Raw genomic sequence first — 18,774 nt, forward strand, 5'->3', positions numbered from 1 at the left:
TTGCTGCATTTGTAATTTTTTTTTAATTTTTTTAAATTATTTTAAATTATTTTAGGTTTTTGCAAGGCAAATGGGGTTAAGTGGCTTGCCCAAGGCCACACAGCTAGGTAATTATTAAGTGTCTGAGACAGGATTTGAAGACTCCAAGGCTGGAGCTCTATCCACTATACCACCTAGCCACCCCATGCATTTGTAATTTTTAATGTTTAGAGTTCTCCAACATTATCAGTTTCCAAACTGATTAGGGGCTTCCCTGTCTATGACCTTAGGCCCCTCTCAGAGGGCCATTTTGTAAAATACCTGATCCTCTTCACCTACCCTGAGCTTTCCTGAAGCATTGAGTATCATGTCCATAAAGATGGACCTAGGAGTCTTACATGTAGAACTGGTGAAAGCTGAATACAGCCACATCTTGAATCCAGCCTGTCAAAAACTATCCTGGTTTCCCTCTCCCTGACATAGCCTGAAGATCAGGTTCTCACGACATCACTGGTCATCTCTCTTCCACTTTGGAACTGTCAGTCTTGGCCATGGTATGGAGTATTATTGGACTGTTATAGTTTATATTACCTACAGATCCTAATGTTTAAACTTCCATATTTATTGTAGTAGTTGTAGGTGCCTCAGTTTGTTACCTAATTATCTTTTGTTACCTAATTATTTTTTCCCTTTGTTGCCCCCCTCCATCATTGTTCCAAGTCAGTTTATTGCTTCCAACATTGATAGGTTGATTTCTGTGAAAAATCTTAGCAATAGACTTCAGTAGTAAGTTTTATTTCTCAAACTTAATACTTAGGCAAAGATGAAGAGAGAATTTTTAACTTTTCTTTGAAAATCATTCCTTAGGAGACAGAAGAGCAAATAATATTTTATGTGGAATAGTGCTTTAGGGTTTCAAAAAGCTGTACTACATGAATATATTTTATTAAAAGCCCTGTAAAATAGGCAGATCAGTTATCTTCACTTTTTAAATAAGGACACTAAGTCTCAGAGGAGTTGGTGATAGAGTCAGAACCATTCTTGGATCTTGCTAGTCAACATAAAGTTTAGAGTTTAAATCAGTATTACACAATTTATATCAGGTTGTATTTGTCTTTGTTTCCTTTACCAAAGACTACAATTAGGACAAGTTCTTACATGACCCCAGATTAAATTTTGTCTTTTTTTTCCCTAAGGTTCCAGGAGGAGTACTTTTGTTATGAGAACAGAGTTTTAAAAGGCCTAGCAATGACAGGTATATCTCACCTTTTTACAAGGTGAAAAAAAGTGAATAAAATTTGTGTAAATATTTTAAATGTATCAATAGAATTCACTAATAGAAATACTTTTATAAATTAATGTGTACTCTCTTAAAAAAACCCAAATCTATATTTAAATACATTGTATTTGGATTATCCTCTAAATGTAATGCTTGCTGCAACTAGAGTCTTTTTGTGCTTTTGGTTTAACTTTGTATCTTTTTATATATTTATTTCATACATTGTATTGTGGTTATTTATGTAGCTGTAGTATTATATGAAGCTATAAATTACATGAAAGGAAGGATTGTATAGATTCTATCACTATGGATCATAAACAAGTAAATATTTCATAAATATTAGTTGAATTGACTTGAATTATGGAGAAAAAGAATCCAGATGATCCTAAATTAAGGGATGAACTATATTCGTGGTTTTAAGAAGAATGAAAAATAGGAATTCAGGTTCCTACCTTACCACCTCCTTGTTCATTAAAAGTGCTTTTTTCATTAACACCTCCCCATGCTATTTTCCTTAAAATGAAAAAGAATTTTAAAAAGTAATAAATCTAAAAATTTTTGAGAGCCTTAAACTAACCTATGTCCCCTGACCTCATCATAATCTGGCTTACAAAAACTGGACCTAACCTCAGGACTTGAAATGTGACCAGTATTTTTTTTTAACTTACTATACTCTCAGTTTACTCTAGGAAATCTTAAAATATAATCATGTCTAAGTTTCCACAAGTGTAGGTAAGTAACTAGGACCTCAGATCCCATACAAGCATTTAAAATATAATTTTTTTTAATAAGTTAGAGAAGAGTTTTTATTTTTCCCTATAGAAAATGCAGACAGTCAAAAAGAACTCACAGTTCATTAGCGGATGTAGAAAATAGTGAAGTACCTCCCACCCCCTACACCATTAGCTCCCCTTGTAAGAGAATTGAATTTAGTGTTTCCCTGGAGATTGACACACCAACATTCATAATGGCACTGTGAGTTGGTCTCTACCAAGAAGACAAACACTTTTTAAGGCTGCTGAAAAGGTAATCCCCTTCCCACTGTAAAGGTCCTGATGGAATTACTCAGGCTAAGTACAGGTCTTCTACTCCCCAAGGCTTTGGTGCTTTTCTACCTTGCAGCTGCAGGGGATCTCCTTATCCAAGATGCATAATATAGTGCTCAAGAATTCTCCAGTTCTGGGAGGTTTTTTTTTTCCTAATCATTTGCAAAAGATAGTTTTTAACAATCATTTGTTGTATGGTTTTTTAGTTTCCCATTCTGGGAGTTCTTAATCTTTTGGGGATACAGACCTCTTTGGCAGTCTGACAAGTCTAAGGACCCCATCTCAGAAATGTAAAATGCATAAAATATGTGGCATTCCAAAAGAAAAGAATTCTATTGGCAGGCAAGCAGTAGGGCCACACAGCTGGCAGGATGCTGGTATTGGAGTCAGGGCCTGAGTTCAAATCCTGCCTTAGCCATGTGATCTTTGTAGGCCACATGTAGCTTTTGTGTGATTCTCCAAATAACTCCACCACTGCCTCAGCAACTACTGACTTGAGCCAAGAAACTGCTATGACTAGGGCTGAGGCAGGAGGTGGGGTCCAGGAATTCTCTTCTGGAGTCATATTAACTCTTCATATTGCAACCCAAAGGCACTATTACTTGCAGGGAGGTGGGGAAGAGAGTGGGGTTGAGCATTTTACAAAAGAAAAGGCCAAAGGGGGTTAAAAAGAATCGTATCAGCTCTCTTAGAAGCAAAGGCTAAGGGAATGGTGGCTCCTTTCACAAGTGTCCAACCCCCTCCCCACCTCAATCAAATTATCCTGAGGGACCCTCCTGCGGTAGTCTCTGCGGGATGAATGCTAATGTCCGAGATTTGAGAAACTGGGGCTGGGGTGAAGACTAGAGGAAGAGGACTGCGGTGAGGAAGGGAGACCCGCATCTCGGAACTCCGACCCCAAAGATTTACAGACCCTGGTGAGGCGGGGAGGAGGCGCCAAGAAAGAGGCTGAGGGAGGGAGGCGAGGCCGAAGGGGGAGCCTCGGGAGACGGGAAGGCTTAGAGAAAGACAGTCATCAACAGATCTCCTTCTCTGCTTGGAGTGACCACCACTGGTGTCTGCTGTCCGTGAGATAACTCGATTTTCCGGCCCCTTAGAGGATCTCGCCCAGGTGTGACTGCGAGCTCTGCCAGCTTGGTGCCATTTTCTTCTCTGCACCAAGGTGATGCCCTTTGGCAAGTGACTCTCCCCCTTCCTTCGCCTCTGGGTTGCGCCTGTCCAAGAGACCCACCAATCCATTGCCAAATACTATCTTTACTCTCATGCCTTAACATACTCGGTGGGATTCAGCCAAACTGGGTCACCCGAGGCTGTGCCCTAACTCCTCCCCCATTTAACAACCAGAATGTTTAATGCCTGCAGCATTTCACCGCGGCAGTGGGCCCCTTCCTGACCCCCCTCCCCCTCATCTTCAAGCCTCTGTCAAATGATTGAGATGTCCAGGTATTTTCCCAATCAGCCTGGGTTTGCCACAGCCCCTTCGTGGCCTTTATCCTGCCCATTAGGCAGGTCTTGACTGCAGTGCATAAGAAATTCGGGGAACGAGGGCTTTTTTCCTCAAACCCTTTCCTTTCTTGGCCCTGTTATCGTGACCTAACTTCTCTCTGAACTCCATTTCCTCACGACCCCGCCTTCTCCATTTTTGCCCTCTCCTTTGACTCCCGATGTTGGATTCCCCCCCCCCCCCCCCCCCCCCCCGTCCCCCATTGTGACGATCGGCCCAGTTACTGGAGGAATCAATAGGCACCAGGGTTACTGTCTCTAAGCTACTGAGGCCAACAGACGGCCCCGCTTCTTCTGGAAGCCGAAGGGAGAAGCGGGTGGCTGCGTTTTTGTAGAGGGAGATTCACGAATCCTTCAAGTTTCCCGATGTTCTGAATACCTCCAGCTGCGATGAACGTCAGAGACCAAGAGGAGGGACCAGACCCCAATAACCTGAGCGCAACCCTGTCTGTGAGGTGCTTTGATTTGCCTCCCGCCGTCTTGGAACTCCATTATCTCTTGTGACGCTTTCTCTCTGAGGAGAACCATCCCTCTCCCTCCTCTGAACTCTGTTGCTCCCTATGATTCTAACTTTTCATTGCTTTATTGCCCTTTCATCTGCTTTTTCACCCAACTGTTATGCTCCTCCCAGTCTTCTATAGACCTCTACTCTCTTTCGCTGACATCCATTCCCTGATAACTCTCCCCAAGGGCGTTTTACTCTGAAGGGTGGGAGTCGCGGGGACACCATCACTTGAAAGTATGCATGTAAATAGATTCAAAGGAAGATGGCTTTTAATTGTCTCCATTTACCCCTATTACACATACACTCTATATATATACTGGATTTTTTTTCTATACAAGTTTTCATTTGTGCCTTTGCTCCAACAAGAGGATCCATTACTTTTAACATTCAAAACACTCCCCTACCATCAAATATGTCCCTCTCTGTAAGATTTTATTGCATATATATAACCTAGTCCTAGTTCATTCTCATATGAAGTTCCTCTTTCCTTCTGTGAATTCTTGTTTCACTTGTAACATATTTATTCATTCTACTTAAATCAGCATTCTATCTGCTAACAGATATTTACATGTTGTCATAAGTCATTTTTTTAAAAGATGTTTTTGATAGTACATTGTAAAAGAAAGTGAATGGCTTCTCTCATGTTTTCCCCTTTCATCTCTAAATTCACATATTCCTATCAGTCCATAGATTGCCCCAGCAGAGAAATTACTTAAGTGATTTAAATTTCTTTTTGGAAAAAGAATAGAGATTCATTTTGTGTTGAAAATTCTGTAATTCATGCTATAATCTGGATAAACAGAAAATTTTGAGAATTTTTTTAAATCATTGGGGGAGGGGAATGGCATGACTAAAAAAGATTCTGATGATCCTTTTGTTTTTTTTAAATGATTCAACCTATATAATTACTGATGGTAATTGTATCCTTTCTCAAAGATGGGTGCAGGGATTTCCTTTGAAGAATTTTGCTTTTATCAACAACAACACAATTTGCTACCCTTGTGGAAACTTTTTAATTTTTTTGAATATCAAAAAAGAGAAAAAGACTGTTCTGCAGTGTATGCATGGAAAAGTGGGTGCTGTGGCAACTAATATTCCATATGAAGTGGTGGCTTTTTCAGACCAGAAGTATAAACCCTCCATCTACATATACAACTTCCCTACATTGACCAAAAGGGCAAAATTAAAAGGTATTCTATGAGAATTATTCATTCTGAAATTGAAAAAAATTATAAAATCCTTACAATCTAAGCTCTTGTTTTTTGAAGAAATGAAAACTTTCAAAAATATGTTCTTAGACATGTTGGATTAATTGTTGGAGGTCATTCTTATGTTCAATTGCAGTGGTTTTTTTCAGAGTAGTAATATGTTATGATTTATTGAAAATGTAGTTAGATTGCTGTTTGTACAGTTGATTCAAAATTACTCTAAAAAGAACCAGAAGAAATCAAACAGCATAGAAATGACTCATATACACATATAGCTGATATTGTATTCCCCTTTTGCTATAAAAGGTTATATAGGCTTTGAACAGCCCTTCTACCTTTTTTTCTCTTTGAAAAAAAGTCTTAAATCTCACAGTGATCCAGGGACTTAAGGTCATGGGGTTACTATTAGTGAAATATAGATAAAATATATGTAGATTCTATCTCTCTAATAGAGTTCAGATACAACAAAATTTTGATAGGTTAGCCTGGGAACCTAACCATAACTTATGAAATTGTTTCTATGGCAAAAAATTCATTCCTTACAAAGAAACTTGGAATACAACCTATTTTTAACTTATGACATACTGTATATTGTATTCATCTTTAAATGAACTAAATATATATATATATATATATATATAATTGAGCAATATGGCAAGTTACTTTTTCAAGTATCTGAGAACTTGCAATTCTTTTTTTTAATAGTTTTTGCAAGGCAGTGGGGTTAAGTGGCTTGCCCAAGGCCACACAGCTAGGTTATTATTAAGTGCCTGAGGTTGGATTTGAACTCAGGTACTCCTGACTCCAGGACTGGTGTTTTATCCACTACACCACCTAGCTGCCCGAGCTTATAATTCTTATTCATCTACTAATCAAGATTGAGATTTATTTTCAAAATAGCAGAAATCCATACTTTGCTTGAAAAACCAGACAATTGTTTATTCACCTCAAGCCAAAAAATAAGATTTTTCAGGTTCAAAGACTCTCAGCATACTATCACAAGACAACTCTAAATACTATTATTTTTCAGATGGAGTAAAACTAAATGTATCATACTTGGTCATGCTAAATGGTCTCCTTTTCTAATTATATTTAGATATACTTAGGCCTTTAAAATTAAAGAAATACTTTTCTAGATAATTTATATTATTGATATATCTTCTATTTCCTTTAGAAAGACATTTTTAATTGAGTAAAAAATCATCAAAAATATACTTTAAATTTATTGTTCAAAGCTAGAACATAACATTTTCATAAATGTACCCATTTTATCCCTCTAGATGAGAGTAATGTGAGTACCTTGCATTATGAATAAGTAAAATATCCACCAAATATGAAAGTTTCAGTAGTAATTTTGCATTTTAAAATTTGACCCAAAGAAAGATGTCAAAGGAAGTAATAAAATAAATAAATAAATGTAAATTCAAAATTAGGAGAAAATTATTTTCTGTGAATAGTGTTCCAGATTGGTGAAAAATACTTTTTCAATCATATGAAATCATCCCAGGAAATCTATTTTATAACAATTAGTTCTATATAGAGAACTAGAGAAGGTAACAATATTTCTTTTATCATTAGTGTCTATTAAAAATAACTATTAACATTTTTTTTACTCCTAGAGTTATGTCTAAGGGGGGGGCAATATAATTAGAACATAAAAGAGAGCATTTGATATGGGAAAAGAAAATTAGAATTAAAAATTAGAAAAAAAGAGAAATGAACTCTATATAATGTTTTATTTGAAGACATACCTAAAATGGATCTGATTTTCTGCATTAGGGAATGCTCAGTTGGATTACACTTTACTTGAATTTAGTTACTGTGGAACATACCTGGCTAGTTGCTCCTCACTTCCAGAACATGAAGTTACACTTTGGTAAGTTTCAGTATTTTTGTTTTATTTAGGAGAAAATTGCTTTCAATATTTTTCATTCATGGTTTAAGAAATGTATTTCCTAACTTGATCATTTACTAAAGGAGATATAACAAAATTGTTCAAAAAGAATTTAAAACTTTTCTTTTTTGTTGTGGGTTTTTTTTAGGTTTTTTGCAAGGCAAATGGGGTTAAGTGGCTTGCCCAAGGCCACACAGCTAGGTAATTAAGTGTCTGAGACCGGATTTGAACCCAGATACTCCTGACTCCAGGGCCAGTGCTTTATCCACTATGCCACCTAGATGCCCCTAAAACTATTTTCAGAGAATGAAATATAATGTGGGTTTTTTTTTTAACATGAACTTCTTGTAAAGGAAAAAGGTTTTGTATAGAATTTTTAAATGTTTAATACTTTGTCATTGAAAGGAACCTGACAGATAGTAGTATACAAAGCATGAGGAAAATACCAAAGTCATATTTTAAATGATCCCTATCATAATTAACATTAAGCCCTATTAAGTACAATTCACTGTATCAAGTCTGGATATAATAAATATATCTGACTCCAAAGAACTTAGTCTATAGAGGAGAAAGAAAATACAAACATACATATACACAAACATATAAATATATATATCTGTATAAAAAGATGTAGGTCTTAAAATTCAAAGTCCTTTCATTGTCTTTTATGGTAGCAATGTTCCAGCAATATTATTTAGTCAACAAGCTTAAAGCTCTTACTATATACAAGATGCTACTAGTGAGAATGGTAGGATGAAGTGTATGTGTTTTGTTTAAAGATAGGAAACATGAGTAGTTTTTAGGTAGGAGGAGCCAGGAGAACAGAGTGGGGATGGCAGATGGACTCAAATGGAGAAATTAGGAGGGCATGGAATTGAGGGTGCATATATACATATATATATATATATATATACACAAGAGTGAAGGCTATAATGAGATTATGAATAATAAAAGAGAAGAAAACTATTTGTGATTTTTTCTGTGAAATATGAACATAACTAGGAGGAGGATTGGGTGCCATGACAAGCTGGAGGAGAGCTGAGAAAGTTTTAAATATTTTCACTCTGTGGAAAATGGAATAAATTGATGGGGGAGAGGAGGGAAATTTGACTTGCTGTAGAGAGGGCCCAGCTAAGATTAAATAACACAAATTTGTAAGGGACACAACCCATCTCAGTCTTCTCCCACACTGGGCAATTCATGGTTCACCAGGTCTCTGCTCCAACTGACTTTTGGGGAGTCAGAAATGGCCCCAGCTGTATCTTGTGCTCTTCCTTCTGAACTAGTGGAGAGCTGCACAGTTACCCATATACACAATGTCTCAACCCAGTGACATGTCCCACTCATTCTGTTGTTTAGTTTGCTGATCTGGCACCAACAGTTCAGAGCTTGGTTTCTCTGACATTGGTAACTCAGATCTTTGCAGTCTTCATGCTTTCATGTTTCAGCCCCCAATAGGGTTTGACTAATCCAATTGTCAGAGGAGGAAACTTCCTCAGACTGAAGTTCATGTCTTTACTGCACTGGAAGGAAGAAGAGTGGGGACTAGGGTGTAGGAGTGGACTTTGTTGTAATCCTTGTCTTGGACTTAGGTTGGTGGCACGTTATGTGAGAATTCAGGGTTCCTGTATTTCAGGGTTTGATTGGATTTTTTTTTAACCTACATTTGGGTCCTTGGTATCCTAGACCATGGAAACAACTGAAGTTGTTTAATATTTGGCGAATAATTTTTGTTTTGGAGAGATTTGAGAAGTCATGGGGATTGCATAAAAAAAATGAAATCCACCATTTTGTTACTCCTGTGGCCCTGAAGTCCATTCAATAGCTTGTGAAAAGGAGCAAAGTTAACCCAATAACTGAAGAATAAGCAATACTAGCTGGTAAGCTCCAATCTAGCAGAATGATTGGCTTATTCATCTTTGTATCACTGATTAAGAACCTTGCACTTTGTAAGTATTCAATCAGTATTTGTTGATCATATAAGTAATAAATAGATGTTTAAAATTCTGGAGATCAATAAATATGAATGAAAGCTCAATAGGCATCTTTAGCACTTTGTCATTATGGATAGTCAGTCATTTGCCTTTTTTTTTAACTCTCTACCTATGTGAAAAATTTTCTGCATTCCCAGGTATTCATGGTCATATGCAGTAATTAAATACATTTAAAAACTTAAGTATGGTTAAATCAGTAAATGAATCTCTTTTTTATGTCTTAGTCTCTGGTTTGCTGAATTGCCAGTTTGGATTACATGATGATTCATACTCTAATAAGAGGCGATATATCTATATATATCTATATATATCTATATCTATATATCTATATATCTATATATATATTTGATGTTTTAATGCATTAACATTAAATGCATTAAAACATTAAAGATATATTATTTTGGCTCACATGTAAAATTGTATATCTTATTAAATTATTTGTAAACTTATTATTGTCTTATATACAGTCCTAATGCAAACATAATGAAACTGTACTTTTCAGACATTGAGTAAAATTATGTTTCTTGTGATGTGCAGTGGGCTAAGAGCACTGGATCTTGAGTGAGAAAGATCTGAATTCAAATCTAGCCTCAGACATTTATCAGCTGTTAAAGTCTCTTGATTTTTGTAAGCCTCAGTTTCTTCATCGGTAAAAATGAAATAATAGCAGGTAATTCCCAGGATTGTCATAAGGATCAAATTATGTAATAATTATAAAGTGCTTAGCATGGTGTCTAGCATAGTAATTATTATTTCATAATATGATTTTTTTATTCTCTTAAGGAACTGGAAAAGACAGGTCATTTTGTGTAGAAGATCACAACCAGGTATGGAAGCAAGCCAGATGACTTTTAACCCCAAGAACTGGCACCAACTATGCTTATCCAATACAAATTTTGTAACTATATGGGAAATTGAAAGATGCAACCTGGATCATTATCTTAAACCCAAGTAAGTAATAGAAAAATAAGAAAATGCCATTTTCTTGCATCATTTTACTTCAGCATTGTCAGTGGTTTCAAATTTTTATGTAGTTTGCCCAGTGTCACACCCATTCAAACATTTCAATTTTTCTTTTTAAAAATATATATTTGAAAATAGTCAATTTACAGTTGTCTAATCAGAATATCAAATATATGCAAAGGTACTTAATAATATATAAATGTTTACAACCAGCATGTCCAGTTTTTGCTCATTTTAATTTTTAAAAATAAAATTATTTTACTTTTAACTTTTTTAAAATGTTGAGTTCTGAATTCTGATGTCTGTTATACATGTGAAATAATGCAAAGCATATTTTAATCCCAGCCATGATGTCAAAAAAAATAAATTTCAATTTATACTCAGAGTTCAACAGTTTTCTCTCTGAAGGTGATAGCTTTTTTGTCATGAGTCCACTGGAATTATCCTAGATTCTTGACATGATCAGAAAGCTAAGTCTTTCTCAGGTGATCATTATTACAGTATTGCTCTTTGTACAATGTTCTCCTGGGTCTGTTCACTTCACTTTGTATAAGTTTATGTGTGTTTCCTGATTTTTTAAAACCATCCTAAACATCTTGATTATTATTTCTTATAGAACTATAGTATTACATCACAATAAAATACCACAATCTGTTCAGTCATTCCTCATTTGATGAGTAGCCCCCTCAATTTCTAATTCTTTGTCACCACCAAAAATTACTATAAATACCCTTGTACATAGAAATCTTTTTCCTCTTCTTTTGATCTCTTTGGTATACAGCCCTAGGAGTGGTCTTATTGGATGAAAAAAGGTGTGCCTATAGTAAATTGTTCTCCAGAATGGTGTATCTGGTTCACAAACCCAGCATCAGTGTTCGACTTATTTCATGTCTTTTCTAACATTTATCACTCTTTTCTGCTTTCATGTTACCAATATGATAGTGATCCTTCAGAGTAGTTTTAATTGGCATTTGTTTAATCAGTGGTGATTTAAATCATTTTTTCCTATGTCTATAACTAGCTTTTGATTTCTTCTGAAAATTACTTGTACATAGCTATTGACCATTTGGAAAAGGGTTCTTATTTTTATGAATTAATTTACTATATATTTGAGAATTGAGATTTTTATCAGAGAAGATTGATGTAAATATCCATCCATCACCCAGTTATCTGATTTCCTTCTTATCTTGGTTACACTGATTTGTTTGAGCAAAACCTTTTTTTTTAAAGATTTTATTTTGAATTTTTCAATTTTCCCCCTAATCTTGCTTCCCTCCCTCCATCCCCCACAGAAGGCATTCTGTTAGTCTTTACATTGTTTCCATGGTATACATTGATCTAAGTTGAATGTGATGAGAGAGAAATCATATCCTTAAAGAAGAAACATAAAGTATGAGATATAGTAGAATTACATAAGATAACTTTTTTAAATAAAATTAAAGGTAATAGTCTTTGGTCTTTGTTCAAACTTCACAATTCTTTCTCAGGATACAGATGCCATTCTCCAAAGCAGATATCCCAAATTTGTGCCTGATTGTTGCCCTCTTGGTATGAGCAAGTCCATTAAAGTTGATCATCACCCCCATGTTGCTGTTAGGCTGTACAATGTTCTTCTGGTTCTGCTCATCTACTCAGCATCAATTTGTACAAATCCTTCCAGGCTTTCCTGAATTCCCATCCCTCCTGGTTTCTAATTGAACAATAGTGTTCCATACATTTACCACAGTTTATTAAGCCGTTCCCCAATTGATGGACATTCATTCAATTTCCAATTCTTTGTCACCACAAACTAAGCTGCTATGAATATTTTTGTACAAGTGATGTTTTTACCCTTGAACAAAACCTTTTTAATGTAATCAAAGTAATCCATTTTACCTCCTGTGATCCCCATCTACATATTGTTTAGTCATAAATTTGTCTTTTAACCATAGATCTGACAGGTAAGATTTTCCATGCTTCTATAATTTGCTTTAATTGCTGCATTTCTGTCTAAATCATACATCCATTTTGATGTCATTTTGGTAGATGTTGGTCTACCCTGGCTTCTGTCAAACTGCTTTCCAGTTTCCCCAGTAATTTTTATCAAAATTATTTCCCTAAAGCCTGAATCTTTGGATTTATCAAACTTGGTTATGTACTATTGCATTGATACACCATTCTGTTTCTTGGCCAGTAGCAGATCATTTTGATGATTACCATTTTTGTCTTGTAGTTTGAAAGCGGGTACTGGTAGCTTTCCTTCACACTTATTTTCTACTGATTCCTCTGATAGTCTTGATCTTTTGTTCTTTTTGCTAGCTCCATAAAGTAATTATTGGGCAGTTTGATTGATATAGCACTAAGAAAATTAATTGTGGCAAAATTATAATTTTTATTATATATACATATATATACCTATAACAATTACTATTTCTCCAATTATTTACATCTGTATAAATTGTGTTTTATATTTGCTTTCATATACTTCCTAGGTTTGCCTGGGTAGGTAGCCTCCCAACTATTTTATATTGTCTGAACTTATTTTAAATGGATTTTTTCTCTAACTCTTTTGGCTTGATTTTGTTGATAATATTTAGAAATGTGGATGATTGATTTACATGGGTTTATTTTCTATTTTTCAATTTTGCTAAAGTTGCTTATTTTTTGAACTAGATTTTTAGTTGATTCTCTAGAATTGTCTAAGTATACATCAAATCTAAAAAGAATGATGGTTTTGTTTCTTCATTACCTTTTTTATTGCTTTAATTTATTGTCATTACTATAGCTACCATTTCTAGTGGTATTGAATAATATTGAACATCCTTGCTTCACCCTTGATCTTATTGAGATGACTTAAAGTTAACCCCCATTAAAGTTAGTGGTTGATCTTGGTTTTCAATAAGGTAGATACCATTTATCATTTTAAGAAAAATTCCATTTATTCCTGTGGTTTCTAGAATTTGTAATAGGAATGAGTGTTGTATTTTGTCAAAAACTTTTTTATATTTATTGAGATTATATGATTGTTGCTTTTGTTGAATTATTCTTAATGTTCAACCAACTTGCATTCTTGGTTTAAGTCCCACCAGGTCATAGTTTGTAATCTTTGTGATTTATTACTGTTATCTCCTTGTTAGTATTTTAAAAAATTTTTTTCATCTAATATTCATTAGGAAAATTGGTCTCTAGTTTTCTTGTTGTTTTTGCTCTTCCTAGCAGTATTGGGAATTAATTGTTCTTTAAATGTTTGACAGAATTGACTCTTAAATTTATCTGGAACTAAGGATTTTTTCTTGGAGAAATCATTTCTGGCAGTTCAATTTCTTTTATTAAGAAAGGATTATTTAAGTATTCTATTTCATCTTCTGTTAGTTTGGGCAATTTATGTCTTTGTAAATATTCATGCCTTTCAGAAGGAGAGTCTAATGAATTGGTATAGAATTGGGCATTATCTCTCCTAATAATTGCTTCAATTTCATCTTCATTTATCCTTTTTATTTTTGTTACTGATAATTTGGTTTTCTTCACTTTTTAAAATCAAATTAACCAATCTTTGATTTATTTTAATGTTTTTTTCTTCCATAAAATCCAGTTCCTAGTTTTATTTGTTAGGTGAATTTTTTTCAATTTTATTAATCCCTATTTTAATATTCAGGATTTCCATTTTAGTCTTTAATTGCTGATTTTTAATGTGTTTTTTCTATTTTTTAAAAAATTGCATGTCCATGCATTTGCATTTCATAAAATGTTTCATAAAACAATTTATGTAATTTTCTAGCTCATTTTAATGAAAAATTTGCTAGATTTTATGACAACAAATCTTAATTATGACATATCTAACACATGTATTGCCTGTGAAATTCTTGATTATTTTCATATTAACAATGTAATAACCACCATAAAATGATGTTTTAATTTGATTCTATGGTCTTTTTTTGGTGCAAAATTTCTCAATAATAGTTGTTGACATTGCTATTTATAATGCTTTTTCAGCTAGAGATTGAGATCAATATTTTGCTCCTCAATTATAAAAGAAAATTCCATTTTACATAAATAATATGGTGTAATTGTTAATGAAATTTGTGATATTTTTATTAAACCAGAGAACTCTTTATTTGCTTGTAGTTAAATTATTATAAAAATTTCAAATTAAATTATTTGTTTAGTATTACACAAATCTATTAATTGTTCTAGAATAGATAGAATAAGACCAAATGTGTCATAAATTTGTCCATGAAAAGTACTGAAGCTCTTTTATTTTTTCCACCTATATTTAGACATATATAACTCTTTAAAATAAAATTAAAATTGGTCCTATTTAATATTTACTTGGCTAATGATATTTTAAAAATCAAATTATAAAATATGATTTCATAAACTTATCAATAACTTTTTCATAAATACTTTATCTTGCTAGATCAGAATATGAGAACTGCATTATTTTATTGTTTACTATTTTTTCATAAATATTTATGAAATATGAAAGTTTCAGAGACACTTTTTGGTTATAAAATGAATTTGATTGATTTGGATTTGGAATCTAAGTTTCATTCCTGACTGATATTTAATGTGTAAACCTGATTAAGTCACTTAATCTCTGTCAGTGGAAGAAGTTTCCTTATCTGTAAAATAAGTCACTCCATCTCTTCACTCCAAGTATTTTTTCTAGTTTCCCATATGCCTGGAATCCTCTTCCCTCCTCACGTCTACCAAACTTTTTTCCTTCAAACCCTACTTGTTTATTGCCTATTATCTTGTTTAAGCATGTTGGTATATGTTTGACAGTCTGTTGTCTTTCCATTAGACTGTGAGCTCCTTGAGGGCAGGGACAGTCTTTTGTCTCTTTTTTTTTTGTATCCTTATTGCTTAGGACAGGGCCTGACTCACAGCAGGCACATTTAATAAATCTCATTAAGTGACACCTACTAGCACTTATCTTGGATCTTTGTGAAGATTAAATTATGCAAAACATTTTGTAAACCTTAAAGAACTATAAATGTTATCTCTTCCTAAGATTTGGTGGGGGGGGAGAGGATATGAAGAGTGGGTGACTTGCCCACCCTTCATTTTTCTTTTTATCTCATCTCTAGCCATGAAAAAAAATTATAATTTTTCAAAATAATATAGGAGTGTTCTATGTTCTTCCCCCACAGTCATGTGATTTTGCAGTTATTTTTTTAATTTTTTTTTTAGCTTTTTCAAGGCAATGGGGTTAAGTGGCTTGCCCAAGGCCACACAACTAGGTAATTATTAAGTGTCTGAGGTCAGATTTGAACCCAGGTACTCCCTGACTCCCAGGCTGGTGCTCTATCCACTGCGCCACCTAGCTGCCCCTCAGAGTTATTTTTAATGGAATGTTTAACTTTATTTTTACTGATTTTTTGCTTCAACATCACTTTAATTTCCAAATAAATTCTTCCGCCTTCCCCTAAGCCATTGCCTTAGACAAAGATTAAAAAATAAAAAAATCTATGTAGTGAAACCCAACATCAACTGAGTCTTTCAGTTTATTTAACATTCCACTTGCCTCATATTCTCCCCTAATGCAGTGAGGTTCATTTTCTCTACTCTTCTCTGAGATCAAGATTGGTTCTTATAGCTAAATAGTATCCAGTTCATATAAGTTTTCTTATGTTTCTCCAAATTCTTCCCATTCATCTTTTTCTTACTATTTGGCAATTTTCCCTTGCAGTCACATGATTTCCCTTTCATATACAGGTATTTTTAACCATTCCTTAATCAATGGACACACATTTTCTATTTCTTCACACAAAGAAATTTCTCTAAAAAAAATTCTCCTACGAATACTTGGGCATAAAAGTTTTTATCTGTTACATCTTTGGGATATAAGTCTGTAGTAGTAGGATCTCTGGGTCAAAAGGTATGGATATTTTAATGACATTTTAGTAATTTAAATCAAAATTGCAAATTTCTTTTCAGAATGTTTAGCCAGGTCATTATTCTATCAAAGTGTACTAATGTGTCTCTTTCTGAAGCTTCTTTCAACAGTGATTATTTGCATATTTTCTTATTTACCAACTTTGGGTTTACAAGGCTGAACCTTAAGCCTATTTCTATGTACGTATGTATGTATGTATGTTCAATTTTTCAATCATGTTGACTGCTTGTGACTTCATTTGAAGTTTTCTTGGCAAAGATACTGGTGTAGTCTGACATTTCCTTTTCCACCTCATTTATAGATAAGAAACTGATATTAATAGGGTGTAATGACTTGCCCAGGATAACAAAGCAAGTGTCCGATGCCAGATTTATACTTAGGACGATGAGTTTTCCTGGCTGTAGGCTTGGATAGTAATCTTTTGTACCATCTAGCCACCCTGGTTTTTATGTATTTTCTTTTGCTATTAGTGATTTGGGAATATTCTTCTATATGACAGTTAACAGTCTGGAATTGTTCTTTTGAGAACTACTTTTCATTTCTTTGGCTAATTATCAAGGAAAATCTTTTTGGATCCATCTATCTATCATCTATCTATCCATCTATCCTCTCTCTCTCTCTCTCTCTCTCTCTCTCTCTCTCTCTCTCTCTCTCTCTCTTTTTATCTATCATCTATCTCTCATTTATCTACCTACCTGTACATACATATATACTTACATATACATATATATGTATACAAATATTGTAGATACCTTTAAGTTTTGGATACCAAATCTTTTCCTTTTTGGGGGGGAGTTGAGCTTTATCTTTTTTAAAAAATTCATTTATTTATTATCATCTTATACAAATAATGTTTTTTATACATTAATAAAATATTCTTGTTTAAGAATAAACAAAATACCCCTCCCCCAAAAAATATAGACTCGCTTGAGCAATAAAGGGGAGAGAAAAATATTAAAATTAAAATTAAAAAATAATAGTAACAATTGTAGGTATGGCCAGGTGGCGCAGTGGACAGAGCACCAGCCCTGGAGCGAGGAGCACCCAAGTCCAAATCCAGTCCCATACACCCAACAATCACCCAGCCGTGTGACCCCATGCAAGCCACCCCAACCCCAATGCCCTGCAAAAACCAAAAAAAGAAAAAAAAAGACCCCAAATAAAATAAAACAGTAATAATAGTAGGGGTGGCCAGGTGGCAGACAGAGCACTGGCCCTTGAGCCAGGAGCACCTGGGTCCAAAACTAGCCTCAGACACCCAATGATGATCACCCAGCTATGCGGCCCCAGGCAGGCCATCCAACCCCATTTGCCCTGCACCCCACCAAAATAATAATAATAAAAAAATGTGCTTCAGTCTGTGCTCCCACACCACTAACTCTGTCACGGGTGGATCACATTATTTATGATAAGTCCATCACAAAAGTTACTTCCATATTCCCCCCCATTGCCATTGCTGATCGCAACTCCCTCCTTTTGTATTTCTCCGCTACCATGTACTATATTTTCTCTCTCCTTTCACTCTGACTCTACTGTAGGGTAGCTGAGTGGCACAGCAGAAAGATCCCTGGTCCTGGTGCCATACCACCCCTTACCCAGCATCCATCCAGCCCTATCGTCCCGGACAGGCCATCCAATCCCAGCCCCTTGCAAGAAGTGAAAAAGAAAATGTGTTATATCTGACCACTCTCCCACCATGGTCCATCCTCTCCTCCATCACTCACATTCCCCCCTCCCCCCTGTTCCCCCCCCTTCTTACTCCAGATGTCCATACCCCATTGAGTATACATGCTGTTTCCTCTCCTAGCCACCTCTGATGAGAGCAAAGATTCCCTCATTCCCCCTTGCCTCCCACTTCCATATCATTGCAATAGCTCATTGTAATAAAGAAAAATCTTATTATATGAAATATCTTGGCCTATTTCCCCTCTCCTTTTTCTTTCTCCCATTACATTTCCCTTTTTCTATTGACTCCATTTTTACACTACACTTTATCTTCAAATTTAGCTTTCTCCAGTGCTTCATTTATAAAAGCTCCTCCTACCTGCTCTATTAACTGAGAAGGCTCATATGAGTATTATCAGTGTCATTTTTCTATGCAGGAATACATGCAGTTCATCATCATTAAGTCCCTCATATTTTACCCTTCTCCTCCAATCTCTATGCTTCACCTCGGTCCTGTATTTGAAGATCAAACTTTCTTGGATACCAAATCTTAATCAAAGAGTTTTGATACAAATATTTTGATCACCTATTTTTCATTCTGGTTATATTAATATTATTATTGCAAAACTTTAATAAAGACTGTCATTTTTTTTGCAATTGTCTCTAACCCTTGTTAGTTAAGATTTTTGTCTCTTTATTGCTATGAAAGATGCCCTGACCAGGTTCCTCTCTAATTCTTTTGTAATAAGATTGTTACTATTCAGGACACAAAATATCAGGATTGATATTTTGAGTGTGTTGTAGGATATGGTGTAAGATACTAAGTTCAGTGATCTCTAATTCTCCCCTGCCTGTTCTAT

At 34.7% G+C, this 18,774-nt stretch overlaps 1 protein-coding gene across 1 annotated transcript in view; it reads left to right on the plus strand.

Moving 5' to 3' along the window:
• The first annotated feature begins 4,040 nt into the window (after positions 1-4,040).
• The window catches only part of LOC141521319 (cilia- and flagella-associated protein 43-like), a 288,518-nt gene continuing 273,784 nt past the window's right edge, over positions 4,041-18,774 (plus strand). The window contains exons 1-4 of the mRNA XM_074233774.1: positions 4,041-4,262; positions 5,249-5,502; positions 7,300-7,396; positions 10,192-10,359. Of these exons, the coding sequence (XP_074089875.1) occupies positions 4,198-4,262; positions 5,249-5,502; positions 7,300-7,396; positions 10,192-10,359 (584 nt within the window). The 5' untranslated portion in view covers positions 4,041-4,197. The remainder of the gene's footprint in view (positions 4,263-5,248; positions 5,503-7,299; positions 7,397-10,191; positions 10,360-18,774) is intronic.

Source organism: Macrotis lagotis, chromosome 4, assembly GCF_037893015.1.
Source record: "Macrotis lagotis isolate mMagLag1 chromosome 4, bilby.v1.9.chrom.fasta, whole genome shotgun sequence".
Taxonomy (NCBI): Eukaryota; Metazoa; Chordata; class Mammalia; order Peramelemorphia; family Peramelidae; genus Macrotis; species Macrotis lagotis.